The 21,143-nt window shown below is 41.5% G+C and overlaps 1 protein-coding gene across 6 annotated transcripts in view; it reads left to right on the forward strand.

Annotated features, from left to right (window-relative positions):
- The window catches only part of RGL1 (ral guanine nucleotide dissociation stimulator like 1), a 159,064-nt gene that overhangs the window by 74,773 nt on the left and 63,148 nt on the right, over positions 1-21,143 (forward strand). For all 6 annotated transcript variants that reach the window (XM_074961112.1, XM_074961113.1, XM_074961115.1 and 3 more), the window contains one exon: positions 8,737-8,945. In XM_074961112.1, the coding sequence (XP_074817213.1) occupies positions 8,737-8,945 (209 nt within the window). The remainder of the gene's footprint in view (positions 1-8,736; positions 8,946-21,143) is intronic.

Raw genomic sequence — 21,143 nt, forward strand, 5'->3', positions numbered from 1 at the left:
TGAAAGTAGTTACTGTACAAATGTGCTAAATATCCTATATTTAAAGGTGCACTGTCAATTTAAAGACCATGGGTAAAATATTCAAAAGTATCTGAGTCCCATTGTCAAAAGTGACATAGGTAGTTAATAGCATCAAAGCAAGTCAATGACACTTAGGTTCCTATGTGCCTAAGTCACAGTTGAAAACGGGTCTTCAGAGTTAATCACATTTGAAAATTCTGTCCCATATCTTTTTAATCAAACAAATCTTCTTAGATGTTAACATTTTAAATAATTAAACTGGAAGAATATTTAAAATCCAGTTTACTTGTCACTGTTTATCCTGTTTGTTTTCTTTCAATATTTCAACTTGGATATTGAAAATAAATTTAATCAATTTCACTTTTGTTCACAGTCAGTTTCACTTTCAGAGTCCAAATGCTACCTGTTTGGGTTGCAGATGCTGCAGGGGAATGTTTCTTTGTTTCAAAACCAGTTGTTTCCAAAGGCATATATTTTAAATAGTGAAAACCTTCTATAGGTCTTTGTTTTGGTAAAAGCTTGGTGTAACATAATGTATATATTGAGCAAATTTCAGTTGGTGATGTCCTTTTAAGTCTTTCAGTATTTCTTGCTACTAATATACACCATTAACTGAGTGACATCAATAAACCATTCCTTTATAATGCCATTATAGTTTGATGGATAGCAGTCTTGTGTTTGGCCCACAAGACTGTGGATTCAAGTCCTATACCATGACTTGGGCACATACCGAGTGCTTAAATTGTAGTGTACTGGTATAGCCTAGGTCAGGGGTGGCCAACCTGAGCCTGAGAAGGAGCCAGAATTTACCAACGTACATTGCCAAAGAGCCACAGTAATATGTCAGCAGCCCCTCATCGGCCCCACGCCACCGCTCCCAGCGCCTCCCGCCCACCGGCAGCCCTGCCGATCAGTGCCTCCCCCTCCCTTCCCACACCTCCCGATCAGCTGGTTCGTGGCGTGCAGGAGGCTCTGGGGGGAGGGGGAGGAGCGACGGCATGGCAGGCTCAGGGGCGGGAAGGGATGGATTGGGGGCAGGGCCTGTGGCAGAGCCAGGGGTTGAGCAGTGAGCACCCCGGCAAATTGGAAAGTTGGCGCCTGTAGCTTCAGCCCCAGAGCCAGTGCCTATTACAAGGAGCCGCATATTAACTTCTGAAGAGCCGCGTGTGGCTCTGGAGCCACAGGTTGGCCACCCCTGGCCTAGGTGCTGCTTTCCTTTCTGTCTGTCTGTGGTGGTGTCTTTGTGGAAATTAAAGCTTCTCTGGTATTTTGTGGAAGGAGCAGTAGACAACCTCGGCTTCCTGGCCAGTAACCTCAACGGGGGGAGGCAGAAAGGCTCTAATATAATAATAGGCTGTGTGATCTGTTATTGAACTCATAATGGCTGTCACATTTGCCTATACATTTCCTGCTGTCCTAGTAACAAACGCATTGTAATTTAGGACACTCTGAGTATGGTTCTGTATTATTACTGTTTATTGAGTTCAGAAGGTGTGTGTTGGGTTCTTCGCTAAAAGAGAAACTGGCAAAATCATTGCCCCAAAGAGTTTACAATCTAAGTCCCCAGTCCTGCAGCTAGCTGTGTGGTGGATCCCTGTACCTACATGGAGCCCAGTTAAGTCAGTGGGGCTCCATGTGGGTGCAGACATCTGCCTGCATGATGGCAGTTGCAGCAGGGTGAAGGCCTCAATTGTAAATGACAATGGAACCAAACTCTGTTCTGTGGGTGACCTTTATGTTAATGTTATATGCCAATCGCCCTATTACTACTCTCTTTGAAGTCCTCGTGAGTTGAGGGAGCTCAGCATCTCACAGGATCTTAACCTAAGGGACTTTCAATCTACATGGAGCACCATTGTTGTGTGTGGGAGTTGTATGTATGGATGAAGTTGCGTGCTATAAAGCCCTAAGAATGCAGCATTAAAACTGGATTGGCCCTTCACAGTACATACCATTCCAGGGGGTTGATAGAGATTGTTAGAAACACATCAGTTTAATAGCTACCTATTCTGATGAATAAAGGATATATCTCAGTTTACTCTTAGGTAGTTTTGTCTGGTGTTGAGATATTCTCCTTAGGTGGTAGGAAGCTGTTTGCTAATCAAGCACATGCACAAAGTATCAGTGCTAGCATTCTTTTGATTGGAGGAAGTCACTGTGAAATTGAGACATATGGCTTGATTTTCAGAGTTGTTGGGGTCCCATGAATCCCAGTTAAGTTAATGCAAGCCTGAGGTGCTCAGCACCTTTGAAAACCAAGCCATTAGACATTCATATTGAAGGAAACATTGAGGTAAACTTTTTAAAACTGAAATTTCAGAATTGGCATGTGACCTCCAGTGACTTTAAGGGATGTCACGTGTCTGTAATCGCTTCAGAGGCCCCTTTTTAAAAGCAGTAGGTACAGTATTCTCATAGGCAGACAGCTGGCCCAAAGCAAACATAAAAACTCCTCATGCTTTTGGGTATCCTGGTCGTGTCAGTAAAGAGATGGTCTCTGATTAAATCCAGATTGAGCAGTTTCCTGTTAGCACGCTAGCTCAGCCCACAATGTCTTATTCTGTAAGTCTGTGTTATTGAACTCTTGTCTGCCAAGTCTTTTTTCCTTTTAAACTTCAAGGCAGAGTTGCTGAAATAATGCAAATAAAAACAGTCCCTAAAAGTCCCTTAAAATGATTTCTAGCAGCTTGCTCTTTTGCTGGCAAACTCAATTTTGGGTTGTCAGCGTTTTTTTGTTAGCATTCTTGCAGTATGATGTCTTGGACAAGTTACAATTAAAGTGTATTTTTGTGTGCGTTTCAGTCTTAGAGCCAGATTCTCCTCTTCATCTGCATGCTGACGTGAATGGGAGCTTTGCGTGTGGAATAAGAGTAGAATATGGCCTTAACTTTAATGTAAAAGGAAAAAAAATCTGCTAGATACAAAATAATGTTAAGTTAAATACAATGAAGCACAAGTTCCTCTTAATGAAGTGAAGGGAACTGTGTTAAATAATTAATAGCTGATTTGAAAAATCAAAACTTTAACAGCGAAGTATCAAAAAGGAGGTTCGATTTCTTTTTTTACATGCAAATTGCTTGTTTTAGTTTATTCACAAAATTAAGTTTTGCTTAGAAAATTTTTTTACTTACAAAAATAATAGTAGTAATAACGTGTTGCTTTATGCCTTTTCTGAGTGGGGTTGTAGAGTGCCATGGCAAATCACATACTTTTCGATCACAAAAGGTTCATAAATGGCAATTCTAAGATTTTTGTGGGACAAAATCTTCAGGTTACAGTGGTGTAACTCCATTTATTTCAATGGGGTTGCATTGACACCAGTGCACTTGAGACCAGGTTCTGCTCCATACCGCTATCCATGGTGTAGGCACTTCATGCCAGTGAGTTCACAATAAGGTCCTAATCTGTTTATAATATTAGCATTACCTTATGTATTATCAAGATGTGGTTATTAACTCCCTTGACCCTCTACTTATCTATGTATCCTTTCTCATTACCCTCTGTTGATCTTCCTGTAAACTACTCCAAACAAGGAGAAGTCAGCGGGACTCCTCCAGAGGTATCCAGCCACATGGAGCAATTAAGACCTTGGATAACAAGCTCCTTGGGTCAAGGATTGTGCTTTCTTTACAGTTTAGAAAGCCTAGCACATTGTGGGATGCTACTGGAAATAAATGATGATAATAAATAATTTTCCATGGACTTTAGGAATGTAGAAGTTATTGCTCATCGCTGTTTTGGTTCCCTGTCTGAATCATCTGTATAAGAACAGCTAATGATAGTTTATTGTAAGAGGGAAGGCATGTTGTTCCTTGGTCTACAGGCCCAAAGCATATGCTAAAACAAAAGAAATGTCCTCATTCACAAGTGAGATGCTGCTGCTTTAAAGTAAGATTTCAGATAATGCTCATTTTCTCAAACTGAAGGAAGGATTTAGTTTTTAAGTGATTTATAAAAAAAAAATATTAAAGGCTATATTATAAATGTAAAAATGATTTGCAGCGGGGATTAAAGCCACTTAAGGGGAAATTTAGCAAACTAAAGATTTTCCATTTATCTTCTCACCCTGCATGTACCTATCACTGAATGATACAAATCCACAGTTTGTTCCCAAATTGGTTTCTTACAGCTTCTTAAGATTGTTCATCATTAGTAAGTCTTCAAACTGGCTGGATTGTTTTAAGTTAGTGAAGTAAAATATATATATATATATATATATATATATATATATATGTAAAATCTTATGTTAGTCTCCATAGTCTAAAACACGACAGTGACCAAACCTATATATAAAAGAGATCTGAAGAAAAATTGCTAGTTAGATCCTTTATTATAACATTGGTCTCTGATTTTAAAGCAAAGTAGCAACAAAGGCAAAATGGATCAAGATTAAAAATTAGTGACAGTGACTTGATAAATATTTAAATGATATTTTAATTGCTTTCCTATTTAGGCTGGTGTGTGCAAATAATACTTGTATCCTATGACTGTCTAATCACTAATTATTTATATAGCATCAGAGGTGTGCTAGGTATTATACCCATTTTACATATGGGTAAACTGAGATATACAGAGGCTAAGGGCTGGATTATGACTGGCTTTGCATATAAGAGCTGAGTGAGCAAGGTGCAAGGAGCCTTCCATTGCCTGTAGTCCCCTGCAAAGTAGCTAGACACAGTTGTAGACCACCTCAAAGTGGGTGGGGAGAAAACAGGGCTATGTAGCTGTCTGGCCTCAAAGGGAAGCATATACTGCACCCTCTGGAAAGAATGCCCGGCATATGTTCTCCTCCCATGCCAGGGAGCTCTGGGAGATATTGTGCCTCCCTGAGCTACCTTACCTCCCAGAGTTCCTACTGGGGCAGTGTGGCCCTACATCTCCCCCGTACTGAGGGCTGTACATTAATGACACAATCTGTCCATAACTGACTAGCCCTGGCCACACAATTAATTGTTGGCAGAGCCAGGACCTAAAGCCCTAACTCCCACTTTCCTGGCCTGACCCCCAGACAACAGTCATCCTTCCTAGCCAGCTACACTATCAAGAAAAAAGAAAGGAGTTTCTTCTTGTAAATAGGAGTGAATACAGTTCCACGGATATCTATCACTGTATTGCCAATACTTGTACAAAGTGGGGTCAGCACTCTGAGCCCTGTAAAAATGATCTGAGAAGCAGATGAGAAGAGAACTAAAGTATCAGGCTAACTTAAGCAGCCTTATAGGAAGAAGATCCCCACACCAAGTTAGCAGATAAAAGTCTGATTCAGCATCCCATTAAAGTCAATGGGTGTTGGATTGGTCTCCAAATAGTGCTTGACTTAGTTGCACAAGTAGTCCCGTTAAAGCCAACAGGACTACTTGATTGAGTCAGGCCTGATCTACACATACAGTTGTGCTGATTTAACTAAAGGTGTGTTTTAAAGTTAGATTTAGTTAAATGGGTAGAACTTTGCATGTGGACACTTCTAAATCAGGGACTATCTTTTTGTTCAGTTTTTGTACAGTGTCTAGCACAATGGAGTTCTGGTCCTCAACTAGGGCTTCTAGGCACTACTGCATTACATAAACTAACAATTTAAATCTGGCGTTGAAACTGTAAATGTACAGAGGCAAACTAAGATATAATTAGTTTTAAACTGATATTAGTTTGGACAATTTTAAATAAACTGGTAAATGAGTGCATTTTTGTGTGTAGACAAGCACTCGGCACATAGCATTTGCCTCTATAAAGGACATCTTGGTTGTAGCAGAGCAGGTCTGGCCTCACCTTTTTTTTTCTTTTTCTTTTTCTTTATAGAGCCCTATTATGGTTTGGTTTTGTTAAAACTTGTTTAACTAAAACTCCCTGCACTAAACAGCTGAGAGAAAATCTGTCTGTGAAAAAGTTGTTGTTGGACTGCATTGATTGTTTTTGCCAGCCTATCTGTCGTTATGATATCAAAGTATAGCAAGTGGGGTGATATGAACAAACACAACATAATATCTTGTTGGTTGGTTGAATGGACAAAGGAGCCCTTAGAGTCCCATTGGATGGTCTGCATCAATGAAGGAGAAGAGTACCAGCCCTCAAGCACTTCAAGCCATACGCTGACCTTAAGACGCATTTCTCTTACTGCTGTCCATAGTAGTGCCACAAATAGATTGAAGACAATATATGGTCCGCAGAGCTATTCATAAAGTAGACGCAGAGGTGGTTGACTGTGCTCTAAGAATGGTGGCAGCCATTTTGGGGAAGAACTCTAGACGGGAAACCTATGTTGGAAACTATCAATCGCAAGAGTTTCTTCCTCAGAGCATCACGTGTGGACACAACAGCAGTTGGCTACCTCAGAGAAGCCAGACTCAGGCTTGCAGTTTTCTAAAAGAATTTTAAAGATCACAAAACTGTGTGTGGGACAAAGTGACTGGAAATTGATGATTGACTAAAAAGCCTTTGTTTGTGTCTTGCTAGTTTGAATCCAGTCCAGGCTGGTAGTTACCAAAAGTCACAAACATCTCATGGCTGTTTGGTGGCTTCAGTCCAGTGCCAGGTGTTTGTGTCTCAGAAAGCGCCTTCATAGTTGCCATTAACAAGTGCTTTATTTGGCAGTCTCGTGAGAGAGACCAGTGATTGGCTGAGCATGGAGATTGAACTTCTTTCTAACTCCTAGAGGCGGTCCTTTCCGGGAAGGTTGAACTATGTTGCCAAAGCAACATGCAGAAATTTGTACTTCTGCTATTCAAGTTGCACTTGCTCTGTAGATTGAGGACCCCAGACTCTGGCCCCTTTCACAAACGTTGAATTCAGATTAAAAAAAACAGTTATTTTAACAAAAATTACAGAATTTCACAGAGGGACAGATGGGGAAAGGAGAAGCAGCTGTGGTGATATTATATTGCTGTTAGCTCAGGGGAGAGAGGCTGGGTGTGGGGAAACCAGCTGCGACACTCTGTCTCCATCTCAAGTTTAAGTATCAGTGGAATGTCAGGTATAAGCTAGTGTCTGAAAGCTACCAGTAAACAAACTATTCAATGTCCTAATGCTGATGTGCAATGGAAATGGCTTGAACTCCTCCTATTCCGTCTTGAAACGGTAGCAAAAATTAATGATAGATGAGACTAATTAGCTCATTTAGACCATCCTTGGTCAGTGCATGGTTATTCCCTACAACATATTTATTAGTGCTCCATCCAGTCTAATTTTAAATTAGAATTACAATGTCTAAACAATGGGGCGTCCACCACTTCTTGTGGGAGATCATACTACAGTCTAATAGACCTTGTGGTCGAGAAATGTTTCTCGATAGCCTAAATTTTCCTTTGCATGATCCCATTACTCTTCAATATATACATTTTTCCTACCCTAAATTGTACACATCTTGTATCTATATAAAACTAACTTTATATTTAAAAGAGCTATTTTCATTTATTCAAACTGTATTTCAATTGTTAATTTACACAAGTCAGAATATGTTGCTTGCTGGGGATTGTTAACACTTTTCTTCCCATCTGGGATTGCAGACTCTCACAGACAGGTATGAGCCATCTACTTCTCTCCAAGGAAACCGCTTTTTTTCCCATTCATGAAAGTTTATTGATATTAGCTGTAGGTAGGCTGGATGACACCATTCATTACAAGGTAACTGAGGAGATACACTTCAGCATACATTCCTCAAGTTGAATCTACAGTACCCCAGTTACACTGGCACAAAGGGTTTTTTTTAAAAAGAAAAAACTATACACCTTGCTGAAGTCTCCTCTCTCCTGCTCTCTGCCTTTTTATGCCAATAGTCTCTAATACAATTCTTCCTTAAAATTGGGCAATTTAAAAGCAAAAAAGGGAACTTCTCATCAAATTGATGCAGTCATTACTATTATATTTTATTTATTAGTGTGTGCATTTATATCTTTCATTTATATAGCACTTGTAATCTCAGATATCTTTACAAACAAGTATATGAACTATTCTCGGGGATCATTTTCCATTACTGACATATAATCAACTCTAGAACTCTTCCCATTGACTTCAACAGACATTAGATCAGGCTCTAAACCGTACACAAAAATACTATACAAAAATGTAGATATGCTGAGAAATATTGCATCTCATTGAAACAACGAGAAATAGCGACAGAATGTAATGATACATTTGGGATTTGACCAGGACACTGGAGTTAACACCCTCCTTTTGCAAAAAGCATTATGGAATGTTGGATGACCACAAGTGTTCAGGACGTCAGTTTTACATCTCATCTAAAATTGGCACCTTCTGCACATAATTTCCGCCCCCTGCGTCCGAGCTCTAAACACCCGGCTGTGGGTATTGGTTTTAACACTGATTTAGAAATATGAGAGCCACTGAATCCCCAGTATTATTTCCTCTCATACCTAGATGTTTCTTACAGGTCTCTTATCCAAGTACTAATCTGGTTTAGATTGTAAGATCTAATGGCATCATAACGTGTGGTGGTTTGACTACACTCAGCTACTGAAACATCAGGTGAAGGATATCAAAGAAATATTTTTAAAAGGGTAAACAATTCTAAAGTGTTGCATCAATAGACCCATCTTCTAGAGTTCAATGGTTATCAAAAATGACAGAATATTTCAGGAATTGAAGGCACGCTGTCATTTATCCCTTACCCAAAAAGCATAGTTTAACTTGTTGTTTGGTGTGGTAATTCTTCTCATTTGGGGTATTTGGTTTCTCCCATGCTTTTGATCCTTTATTTCACAGGTTGAAGGGGACCAATTGCCTCCAGGACATACCGTCAGCCAGTACGAAACATGTAAGATCAGAACAATAAAAGCTGGCACTCTGGAGAAACTTGTGGAGAACCTGCTGACGGCTTTTGGGGACAATGACTTTACCTACATCAGCATCTTTCTGTCAACGTATAGGGGCTTTGCCTCTACTAAAGAAGTATTGGAACGTCTCCTCGACAGGTAAGAGTTAGTGGGTGGGTAGCTATAGAGAAAATAATAATATGGAAAACTATCGTGTCATGTACATGACGAGGAGCATTGAAAGGAATTAGCTCAAATGTATTGAAGATGTATTTGAAAGGCTACATGATATTTAGATATTTCAAAATCAGTGATGATTCCTACAAGCTTGGAAAATCCAGTACTGTATTTCAGCTTAACCATTGAGTTGATAAATGTCTCTCCTCCTCACTTCATAATGCCATCGCCGCCAAATAGGGAGAGATGGCTAGTTTGGGCTACTAAAGAACCAGATTGTGACCACTGTAGGGAAAGTGGCATAACCAACCAAAGTCAGAGTTATCACTGAATTCAAGCCATTGGTATCCCTGTGCACAGTCTCCTGTATGCAGGCTACACAGAAGGGGCCATTGCTGTGTCAAGACATAGACTATACAGGCATGAGCATACAAGCCTGTTCCATACCTACTACACTGTGCCAGAATACTCATCCTTATTTCCTGTCGTGAAAGGACAGCAGATTGGCCTTTTTGATTTTTGAGGGAAGCCATGACACAGGCACTGTGTGTTTTTTTTTTTTGGTTTTTTTGGTTTTTTTTTTGGAGAGCTCAGTGGTTCCAGAATACAAAATCTAAGGTAGAAAACCATTTAAACTCAAAAGAATCCAGGTTTAGGTGGAGTTAGTAAGGTGATTGGTCCATACATAACCAACATCAGTTATCAGTCTGTAATATTCCATGCTCTTTATTCTGTTTATAAGTTAAGAATGGCTTTTTGGGTAGGAGTACTTTAAGTTGTTTACATCACCATAGTGTAATCATTCTGCCATCTCAGCAGTTTTTTTCCTCTCTCTATTTATGACTGGATCTCCAAAGGGATAGAGGGACATTTTATTTCTTGTGCTTATTTAGTTAGCATGTTGTCAAAATCAAGTGATGTACAGAAAGGCTATAGCATTGTCTAGTAATTAGAGCAGGATACTGGGAGTTGGGACACCTGGTTTTCTAGTCTTGGCTATCTCACTGACTTCCTATGTGGTACTGGGCAAGACATACACATTTTCCATGCTTCAGTTTCCCCATCTGGAAAATGGGTATAATAATGCTTATCTCACAGGGCTGTTGTGTGACTTCATTAATAATGATGCTAAAGTGCTTAGAAGACAGGCCCTGTGTGACTCTTATGATTCAAAGTACTGTTCAAGTACAAGAACTGTAGGAGCATAAAAGCCATGTAACATGTAGGAGTGGTGAAAGAGAAGCCACACTGGGGAAGAAGAAAACAAGGTTAGCTTTAGACTTGAGAATGCCCCTGTTAATCTGCCAAGATCCAAAGATCCACAATGGGTGACCAAAACCGACAATGAGGAGAACACAAATGTTATTTATGCAGAGAACTAAAAATGCTATAGGATTCCTTCCTTTAGTGTGAGAAACTATTTCCATAACCTCAGTTTCATGATTCTTTGCTTCTGATGTAAATAATTCTCAACAATAAACATGAGGGGACACCACTTTTTTGTGGAATGTAGGGAACTTCGGAGCTCCAAGGAGTGACGACTCTCAAAATGAGGGACATTAAAGAGGGACATTAAATGAGGGACATTAAAGAGGCGCGCCTTGAGAATCTCTCACCCATAAGCACATGAATTGCCAAAAAGATTTAGAGAGTGAACGAACTGGGTATATGCATGTAGATTGGCTTGTTTGTTGTGTCACATCCCATAATGAAACTTCTATGGCATATAACTATTTTAAAGGGAAATATTTCTATCAGCAGGAACTTTTTAAAAAATTATAAAATGGTTGGAATTACTAAAATAAGTACTTAAAAATTCAACTTGACTTTATTTAAAAGCATCTATTTTAAACACTATTTCCCTGACAGTACAGTTGCTTTTGACTTGCCTCCTGGTTCCCAAACTGTACTCTCTTCCATGTCTTTTACATTCTCCTGTATTAATCAGATATGTACAAAAGAAGATTGCCTTTTGTGCTATGAACAATTAGAAGTTACCAGTGGGTACATTAATCCAAATCAGCCAGTCAAAGAGGGCTTCAAGCCAGATGACACAATTCTAGCTAAAAAATGGGTTGATTTGAAATAAAATACATGCCTTGTATACTCATTCATTAGTCTGTTCATTTATAAGCCTATCCCCCCAGATGGATAGGTAAAAATAGTAAAAATTGTATGACCCTTTCATAAGCCGACCCTATATTTCAGGGGTTGGCAAACTTTGGCTCCTGGCCCGTCGGGGTAAGCCGCTGGTGAGTTGGGATGTTTTGGTTACCTGGAGCGTTCACAGGCACGGAGCCCCTCAGCTCCCAGTGGCCACGGTTCACCGTTCCCAGCCAATGGGAGCTGCGGGAAGTGGCATGCCACTTCCCGCAGCTCCCATTGGCTGGGAACGGCGAACCGTGGCCACAGAGAACTGAGGGGCTCCATGCCTGCAGACGCTTCAGGTAAACAAAACAACAATGTATTAGATATTCAATTCAATTATTTCATAGAGTTTTTAAAATAATCAAATTTTGGTGTAGACCTGTTTGAGCTGACCCCCGCTCTTTGATGCTTCACTTTTTTACCAAAAATATTCAGCTTATGAACGAGTATATATGGTATTTCTGCCTTTAAGAGCCCAGGAGATGTGTGTGTTCCCCTTTTTGCATGGGTTTTTAATTTGGTTGCTTCAACTCTTTTATTTCTTTGTAGTTGTCATTTAGGTGCTGTTGAGATCATGGCTCTGTTGTGCTACACACTGTACGGACACACAATAAGAGACAGCCCCTGGCCTGAGGAGCTTACATTCTAAAGAGGCAAGACAGAAAGGGATTATTATGCCCATTTTAATAGGGGGAAAACTGAGGCACAGGGAGATTAAGTGACTTGCCCACTCACACAGGAAGTTTGGAAATTTAACCTAGGTCTTCTATGTCCAAATCTAGTGTCTTTACCACAAAACCATCCTTGTTCTTTGTTTCAGAGTAGCAGCCATGTTAGTCAGTATCCACAAAAAGAACAGGAGTACTTGTGGCACCTTAGAGACTAACAAATTTATTAGAGCATAAGCTTTCATGGGCTACAGCCCACTTCATCAGATGCATAGAATAGAACATATAGTAAGAAGATATATATAGACATGCACAGAAGTTGGAAGTTTCCATACAAATTGTAAGAGGCTAATTAGTTAAGATGAGCTATTATCAGCAGGAGAAAAAAACTTTTGTAGTGATAATCTAGATGGCCCATTTAGACAGTTGACAAGAAGGTGTGAGGATACTTAACTTAGGGAAATAGATTCAATATGTGTAATGACCCAGCCACTCCCAGTCTCTATTCAAACCCAAGTTAATGGTATCTAGTTTGCATATTAATTCAAGCTCATCAGTTTCTCGTTGGAGTCTGTTTTCGAAGCTTTTCTGTTGCAAAATTGCCACCCTTAAATCTTTTACTGAGTGGCCAGAGAGGTTGAAGTGTTCTCCTACCGGTTTTTGAATGTTATGATTGAATGTCAGATTTGTGTCCATTTATTCTTTTGCGCTGAGATCGTCCAGTTTGGCCAATGTACATGGCAGAGGGGCATTGCTGGCACATGATGGCATATATCACATTGGTAGATGTGCAGGTGAACAAGCCCCTGATGGCGTGGCTAATGTGATTAACTCCTATGATGGTGTCACTTGAATAAATATGTGGACAGAGTTGGCATCGGGCTTTGTTGCAAGGATAGGTTCCTGGGTTAGTGTTTTTGTTGTGTGGTGTGTGGTTGCTGGAGAGTATTTGCTTCAGGTTGGGGGGCTGTCTGTAAGCAAGGACTGGTCAGTCTCCCAAGATCTGTGAGAGTGAGGGATCATTTTTCAGGATAAGTTGTAAATCTTTGATGTGCTGGAGAGGTTTTAGTTGGGGGCTGAAGGTGACAGCTAGTGGTGTTCTGTTATTTTCTTTGTTGGGCCTGTCCTGTAGTAGGTGACTTCTGGGTACTCTTCTAGCTCTGTCAATCTGTTTCTTCACTTCAGCAGGTGGGTATTGTAGTTTTAAGAATGCTTGATAGAGATCTTGTAGGTGTTTGTCTGTCTGAGGGATTGAAGCAAATGTGGTTGTATCTTAGAGCTTGGCTGTAGACAATGGATTGTGTGGTGTGTCTTGGATGGAAGCTGGAGGCATGTAGGTAAGTATAGCGGTCAGTAAGTTTCCGGTATAGGATGGTAGTTTCTGTGACCATCGCTTATTAGCACAGTAGTGTCCAGGAAATGGACCGCTTGTGTGGATTGGTCTAGGTTGAGGTTGATGGTGGGATGGAAATTGTTGAAATCATGGTGGAGTTCCTCAAGGGCTTCTTTTCCATGGGTCCAGATGATGATGATGTCATCAATGTAGCGCAAGTAGAGTAGGGGCATTAGGGGACAAGAGCTAAGGAAGCGTTGTTCTAAGTCAGCCATAAAAATGTTGGCATACTGTGGGGCCATGCGGGTTCCCATAGCAGTGCCGCTGACTTGAAAGTATATATTGTCCCCAAATGAGAAATAGTTGTGGGTGAGGACAAAGTCACAAACTAATTAGCCTCTTAAAGTTTGTACGGAAACTTCCAACTTCTCTGCATGTGTGTATATATATATCTCTTCTTACTATATGTTCCCTTCTATGCATCTGATGAAGTGGGCTGTAGCCCACAAAAGCTTATGCTCTAATAAATTTGTTAGTCTCTAAGGTGCCACAAGTACTCCTGTTCTTCTTGTTCTTTATGTTACCTTCGTTCTCTTCCCAGTTCACATACTGCACATTTGTAACTTACCAATGTGTAAAAACAATCGTGCACTGAGGGGCAAATCCAGAACCCACTGTTGCACCGTGCTGGGGTTGGGAGGAAGGAATCAGTCCCAGACTGCAGTGCAGCTCTCTGGGGAATAGCACGGCCTGATAGCTGGAGTAAACTCTGTAGGCCCTTATGTGCCGCCTGAGAACTACAGACACCCTTGCCCTGTTTTTGCCTACTGCATTCTACTGTGCAGGGGACTCTCATGGACTGGTAGTCTATTCTGTTCACAGGTGGTGCTTGCCATGGGTAACCTGACTATAACCAGTTTCAGCCCTTCTGCAGCCAAAACTGCTTCTGTTCCACCTCCAAAGGCTCATCTGAGGCCACACAAAAGAAGGCTGGATTAGCCCCTTATTGCTGGGTGTTCTGCTAGATTTGTATATTCCCTGCAATTTCTTGTGATTCATGCCATAGGTCACTATAGAAAATGAGCAGATAAGGACAACTGATACATTAGGAAACTGTTGTAGAAGGGGGCAACTGCTAAGGACATAGTTTTCATTATAAGTCGCTCTCTACTCATTCCTACTACATGAGTTTCTTCATCTGAAAACATAGTGACACAACTGGCACAGATTGGCACCGTTGTTTGTAATGTTGGCCAAGGACTGGTCATCTCTGGGGTGTCTGTTTAAGTCAGGGTTGATTGAGGCACGTTAGCCGGGGATGGTTGGGGGGTGGTAAGGTGGAGGCCTGCACTGGGGTTGCTCGTGCTGTTCCTGTTTTGTGGTTCAGTAGGGAACATCAGTCTCCAAAGTTGTCACTCCAGCACTTTCATGAGTGCCAAAATGAATACAGTAAAATTAATAAAAAGAAAAGGAGTACTTGTGGCACCTTAGAGACTAACCAATTTATTTGAGCATGAGCTTTCGTGAGCTACAGCTCACTTCATCGGATGCATACTGTGGAAACTGCAGAAGACATTATATACACACAGAGACCATGAAACAATACCTCCTCCCACCCCACTCTCCTGCTGGTAATAGCTTATCTAAAGTGATCATCAAGTTGGGCCATTTCCAGCACAAATCCAGGTTTTCTCACCCTCCGCCCCCCCCCCCCAAACTCACTCTCCTGCTGGTAATAGCCCATCCAAAGTGACCACTCTCTTCACAATGTGTATGATAATTAAGGTGGGCTATTACCAGCAGGAGAGTGAGTTTGTGGAGGGGGGGGGGCGGAGGGTGAGAAAACCTGGATTTGTGCTGGAAATGGCCCAACTTGATGATCACTTTAGATAAGCTATTACCAGCAGGAGAGTGGGGTGGGAGGAGGTATTGTTTCATGGTCTCTGTGTGTATATAATGTCTTCTGCAGTTTCCACAGTATGCATCCGATGAAGTGAGTTGTAGCTCACGAAAGCTCATGCTCAAATAAATTGGTTAGTCTCTAAGGTGCCACAAGTACTCCTTTTCTTTTTGCGAATACAGACTAACACGGCTGTTACTCTGAAACCAGTAAAATTAATGCCCTTCAGCTGGGGATTTAAGAACTATAAGCTCAGGATGGTGTCATAAATATAAAGGGAAGAGTAAACACCTTTAAAAATCCCTCCTGGCCAGAGGAAAAACCTTTCACCTGTAAGGGGTTAAGAAGCTAGGATAACCTCACTGGCACCTGACCAAAATGACCAATGAGGAGACAAGATACTTTCAAAAGCTGGGGGGAGGGAGAAACAAAGCCTCTCTCTCGTGTGTGTGTGTGTGTGTGAGTGAGAGAGAGAGAGAGAGAGAGATGCTTTTGCCGGGGACAGAACAGGAATGGAGTCTTAGAACTTAGTAAGTAATCTAGCTAGATATGCGTTAGATTCGGATTCCTTTAAATAGCTGAGAAAATAAGCTGTGCTGAATGGAATGTAGATTCCTGTTTTTGGGTCTTTTTGTAACTTAAGGTTTTGCCTAGAGGGATTCTCTATGTTTTGAATCTAATTACCCTGTAAGGTATTTACCATCCTGGTTTTACAGAGGTGATTCTTTTTACTTCTATTAAAATTCTTCTTTTAAGAATCTGATTGCTTTTTCATTGTTCTTAAGATCCAAGGGTTTGGGTCTGTGTTCACCTATGCAAATTGGTGAGGATTTTTATCAAGCCTTCCCCAGGAAAGGGGGTGTAAGGGTTGGGAGGATTTTGGGGGGAAAGACGTTTCCAAACGGACGCTTTCCCAGTAATATACCGGTTAGACGTTTGGTGGTGGCAGTGATAAAGTCCAAGGGCAAAAGGTAAAATAGTTTGTACCTTGGGGAAGTTTTAACCTAAGCTGGTAAAAGTAAGCTTAGGAGGTTTTCATTTAGGTCCCCACATCTGTACCCTAGAGTTCAGAGTGGGGAAGGAACCTTGACAGATGGGAATCGGGGGATAATCCTTTGCAAGAACAGACCATACCAAAGCCATCAGCCAAGGTTTTGGTTGGTGGTTTTTGGGTGTTTTGTTTTTAACCATTAAAAATGATCAAACTCCAGTAAGCTACATTTATTTAATGACAGGTTTCAGAGTAGCAGCTGCGTTAGTCTGTATTCGCAAAAAGAAAAGGAGTACTTGTGTGGAATGCATCCAATGAAGTGAGCTGTAGCTCACAAAAGCTTATGCTCAAATAAATTTGTTAGTCTCTAAGGTGCCACAAGTACTCCTTTTCTTTTTATTTAATGGAATCACAAAGAATCATTTGGAGACCCTTGCTTTACCAGGAAAGCTTGTAGGCTCTCCCAGATTGCTCTCGGGCTTTTTTCCTGAGCAGAGATGGACCCAAGGAAATTAAAGTCTAAGCAATGTACATTAATGTAATGTTGAGGTTATGACTTTAGATTCACAAAGGTTAGGAAATGGAAAAAAGTAAGTTTTTTTCTCATGGTAAAGTTAACACATCAGGGTTGTGGCTTCTATTTCTATGTTGCTTTGTAAATGTGTACCTTCTAGCAGGGGTTTTCAATGTCACCTAAAGGAGTGAGATACCCAAATTCCATTGGGCACCTAACTCCCTAAGCTTCCTCTAAAAATCACAGCCTAATATATTAATGTTTGTTGCTAAAGCTATCCCCTAAAATGTACACTTTGTGCAGTGGGGCTGAGTTAACATTACCGTGAAGTCCTTAATATTTTCATATCCTTGCTTTTGAGCATTTCAACTTGTAATCTTAGTGTTAGACTGACCATAACTCTTGTGTTTTAGTATATTTTATACCAGTCTCTTCCCACCAGCATAAAATTGTCTCATCCATGCGTCAGTAAAAAAGAAAAAAAGGAGGAAGTGGCGGGGAGGAGGGGAAGAAAATTAAAGGGTATATTTTGTATACAGGGCTAAATCTTTAGGTAGCTTTTAAATTTGAGCATGTACATTTTGTGTGAGCTCTGTTTAAATGACCCACATTTTCATTTGACTGTGCAAATAGGTAGATAAGCAGTTACCTATGTTGCACGTGAAGCATTTGAGCCCATTTCTAAAAATGAGCCCCTTATTGTCAGGGACCTGCAGCTGAACCCAGACCCAGCTCAGTGTCCTCAGCTGGTTCAGCTAATGACTGGTTGGCTGAAGACTCCAGTAGGCACATCATTAAACCCTGCATAAGGCCTGGGTCCCTGGCTGCACAATATTCTTCCACTGCCACAGCTCTGTGTACTGCTCCTGCTCTCGGGTCCTTCTTTGCTTCTTCTGGTCCTGGCACCTGACTTCTGCTCCGGCCTCCAGCTCCTTGTTCCTGGCTCCCAGTTCCTAGTTGCTGCTCCTGACTCCTGCCCCTGTTCTGGATGATTTTCTCTGACCCTTGGCTCCTGATTCCTGGCTCTTGATACCATCTCACTCTCTCAACTTGATATTTGGCCTCTGACCATGGCTCTGGCTCACTCCTTGTACTTGGCAACTTGGCTCCTGATCAGGGTCTGGCTACTAGGCCGGGTTATCTCTGTTCCAACCAGTAGGGCAAACTCCTGCCCTGACCATTAGGCAAGACCACCCACACCCCGGTCTCTAACACTTTGGTCACTGCTGTGTCTTCTGTTAGCTAAGGTGAAAAATACAGTGGGAGCCTACTTCTGTGAGGTGCTGGGCACCCTCAACGCCTTGAAAGTCAGTGGGAGCCAAGGGTTGCAGCACCTCAGAGGGCTGGGCTTTCTCTCTTTCTTAGATAATTCTGTATTACAGTAGCACCTAGAAGCCCTAGTCACCTGTTGAGACCCCGTTGCACTTGGTGCTGGAAAACATGAGTCAGATCCTGCAACCCTCACTCAGGCAAGTGGATGAATTGAAGTTAATGGCACCTCCTCATGTCAATAAATCCTGGTCTACACTAAAAATTTAGGTCAACCCAAGTATGTCGCTCAGGGGTAAGAAAAATCGACACCCCTGAGCAGTGTAGGGAAGCCAACCTAACCCCTGGTGTAGACAGCGCTAGGTTGATGGAAGAATCCGCACTCACCTGAGCCCTGCTGCCTGAGTCAGTTGATATGGGCCAGCCATGGGTGTTTAATTGCAGTGTAGACATACCCACAATCACTTAAGCCCTACATTTACCCTTGGTGGTAGAAGTGGGGAAGGGGATCCGTAGGTGGAGTAGCTGTGCAGGGAATGTCACTGTTCTGTCTGTGCTCTTCCCTGGTCCTATAAAAAATGGTGATGGGACCAAGCCAGAAAACGGGCTACTTGATCTGAGATTGTTGGATCCATCAGTCAAAATACCTTGTACAAGTGCTACAGGTAGGATTCAGCTCTACGACCTGGCCCCAGGTTGGGAGGTGAATTTTACACTTGTAGAAAATAATTTTTGCCTGCAGGAATGGTATGTTTGTGGGAGTGGATATGGTTCATATATCAGACCTGTTCTGCATGGTATCATGTTTGATGTATTATAAGCATGATCCAAATTCTGGGTGTGAAAAAATGTGTTCTGGTTAACAAGAAATAGGCAAGGTTGTACTTATGCTGAAACCCATTCCTGTAAGCTATGTTTGATGCTGTGAATGGGAAAACAATAAAGAAAGCTGATGCCAGAGAAGTGACAAGTCAGAAAAGGTATTTTGAGATATGTGCAGAAAGTTCAAAATAACTTGTGCTTTGGTTAAATTAACCTGCAGCTTGAGGAGATTTTTTTGTGATCTTCTCCCTGAGAAACTGAAAAAATCCAGGTTTATCCATCTTTTCCCAACCCAGGCTTTTCCTAAGGCAGTGCAGTGGTTCTCAAACTTTTTTTTTCACGGACCACTTGAAAATTGCTGAGGGTCTCGGTGGACCACTTAATGATCGATCCAAATGTTGTTTGTACCATTAGCTAACTATTGTAAAGTGCTTTGGATAAAAGCGCTATATAAAAAGAACTTAATAATAATTAACATTTTTTGTTCTACAAATAAAAGCACACAACTCATATTCTAATATCAGTAGTCTTACCTTTCTAATGCAATGGATGTGCCCTCTCTCCCCCGCCGCAGCAGCCCCCAGGCTGGGAAGGAGGGGGGGGGTCTCTCTTTCTCTGTCCCCCTCCCCACCGTGGCAGCCCCCAACCTGGGGCTGGGAAGGAGGGCCGTCTCTCCCCAGCAGTCGCAGCCCTGGAGCTGCAGAAAATCACCTTTCTCTGGCCACCACAGCCCGGCATGTCCCAATTCCCCCAGTTCTCCCACGCAGGCATGGCTCCACTAATTAGGTGGGTAGCCCTTCATTTTTTTGTGTGCGGCCGCCCAGGCACGCACCTTAGAGGGAACTATCTGCGGACAACCTGAATGGAGCTCACAGACCACAGTTTGAGAACCTCTGTCCTAAGACACCCCACTGATTAAAATATGGGTGTTACTTTGCCTTACCAACATTAAGAAACAAGTTGTACAGAATCTTATTAAGGCTTTCCAGACTACGCATTGTACTCTTCATTTCATATATGGACATGGGGGAATCGATTGTTTTTTCTCCATATATGGCTGAAGGCACAAAGAGCCATATGTAATTTATGCTCCTTTTAATCCTCTCCGCATGACATAGGAAAGCAGGATCCTGCTCTCAGGAGGGGGTCCCCCAAAACCAAAACACACATGGGCTCAATCTTCTCACAACAGGAGGCACATGATCACATGGGACATCGACTTGGGAAGAAAAAGTCAGATGTAAGAACTACAAAAACTGAAAATGAATTGGCAATTTGCATCTGTGCATTAGAATAGGAAAAACTCTCAGGAACAAATTCTGCCATCATTTACACTGCTGAAATGAATAGCATTGCACAGAGTATAAGACAAGTCAGAAACGTTAGTTTCAAATCTAACTTGTTTTAATAAGAAATGTTTAATTTCTCATTCAAACATGCAATTGCTGTAAAAATATAGATGTCAGATTTTTAAAAAATATGTAATACACTCAAAGGCAGTTTTCGATTTTTCAGTTAAAGGCAGGGTTTAAATCCTTTGGGAAAGTCTCCCACTGACTTGAATAGGCTTTAGATTAGGCTCTTTAGCAGGTGTGAAAATAAATATTAATCATAGCCAAGGTTTTACCATGTACTCTTTGAGTGAAATTTAAATGCTGTGGAAGATTACATGTAAATCCATTCAATACTTTAGGAGCTAAAGGGAGTTTTTGTGTTATACTTAAGAAATTTGAGGCTTAATTTTTTTTTTTTTTTTTTTGGATCCCTCCAATTTCCAAAGGCTTTCTTGTGACCCTTTAGGTTGAAGTAGATCTAAACAAAATCTTGTGCCTAGGCAAGTGCATTAAAAAAAAACAAAACAAAGGTTTGATTTTCAAAGCTACCTAAAAGGAATTTGATGTCCCCATCTCTTAAAATTAATGGGTGTTAGGTACCTGAATCCCCTAGAGCAGTGTTTCTCAACAACCAGTCTGTGGACTGGCACCAGTCCCTGAGATCTCCCTGATGTAGTTTAGAAGGCAGCAAGCTGGTGCCTGGTATAAAAAGGTTGAGAAATATTGCCCTAATGACTTTGAAACTCTCTGCCCAAGTTACTAGCATTTTTTCATCATAATGGTGTCTGTTTGCTCAGCAGAAGCTGATGAATAAAAAGAAAATTATTCCTCCAGTTTGACTGTCAAATTCTGCTGTGTAAAATGTTTGATGTGAGTTCTTTTGAGAGAGAAATAATAGTGTCTGGCCAGCAGAGCCCAAAGAATCAGAACCGTGCTCCCACTGAACTTAGAAACACAGCAGGACAGGCACCTTGCCTAGCACTGCACCTCCTCAGCTACCCAGTGAGTGCTTGATGGGAATTAAGGACACTCAGCCCTTCAGATGAGTGCTCTGCACTTTGCAGGATGAAGCCGTAGGGGAGTTCCTCAGCTGGGTACTTCACACAGTCTGAGAAATAGGACTCCCAGCTTGCATGTTTTAGGAGGTGCACAGGAACAGTGTGGCTTCTGGCCTGCTGGCCACAGGAGCTTCTGAGCAGCA

This window comes from Natator depressus, chromosome 8, assembly GCF_965152275.1.
Source record: "Natator depressus isolate rNatDep1 chromosome 8, rNatDep2.hap1, whole genome shotgun sequence".
Classification (NCBI taxonomy): Eukaryota; Metazoa; Chordata; order Testudines; family Cheloniidae; genus Natator; species Natator depressus.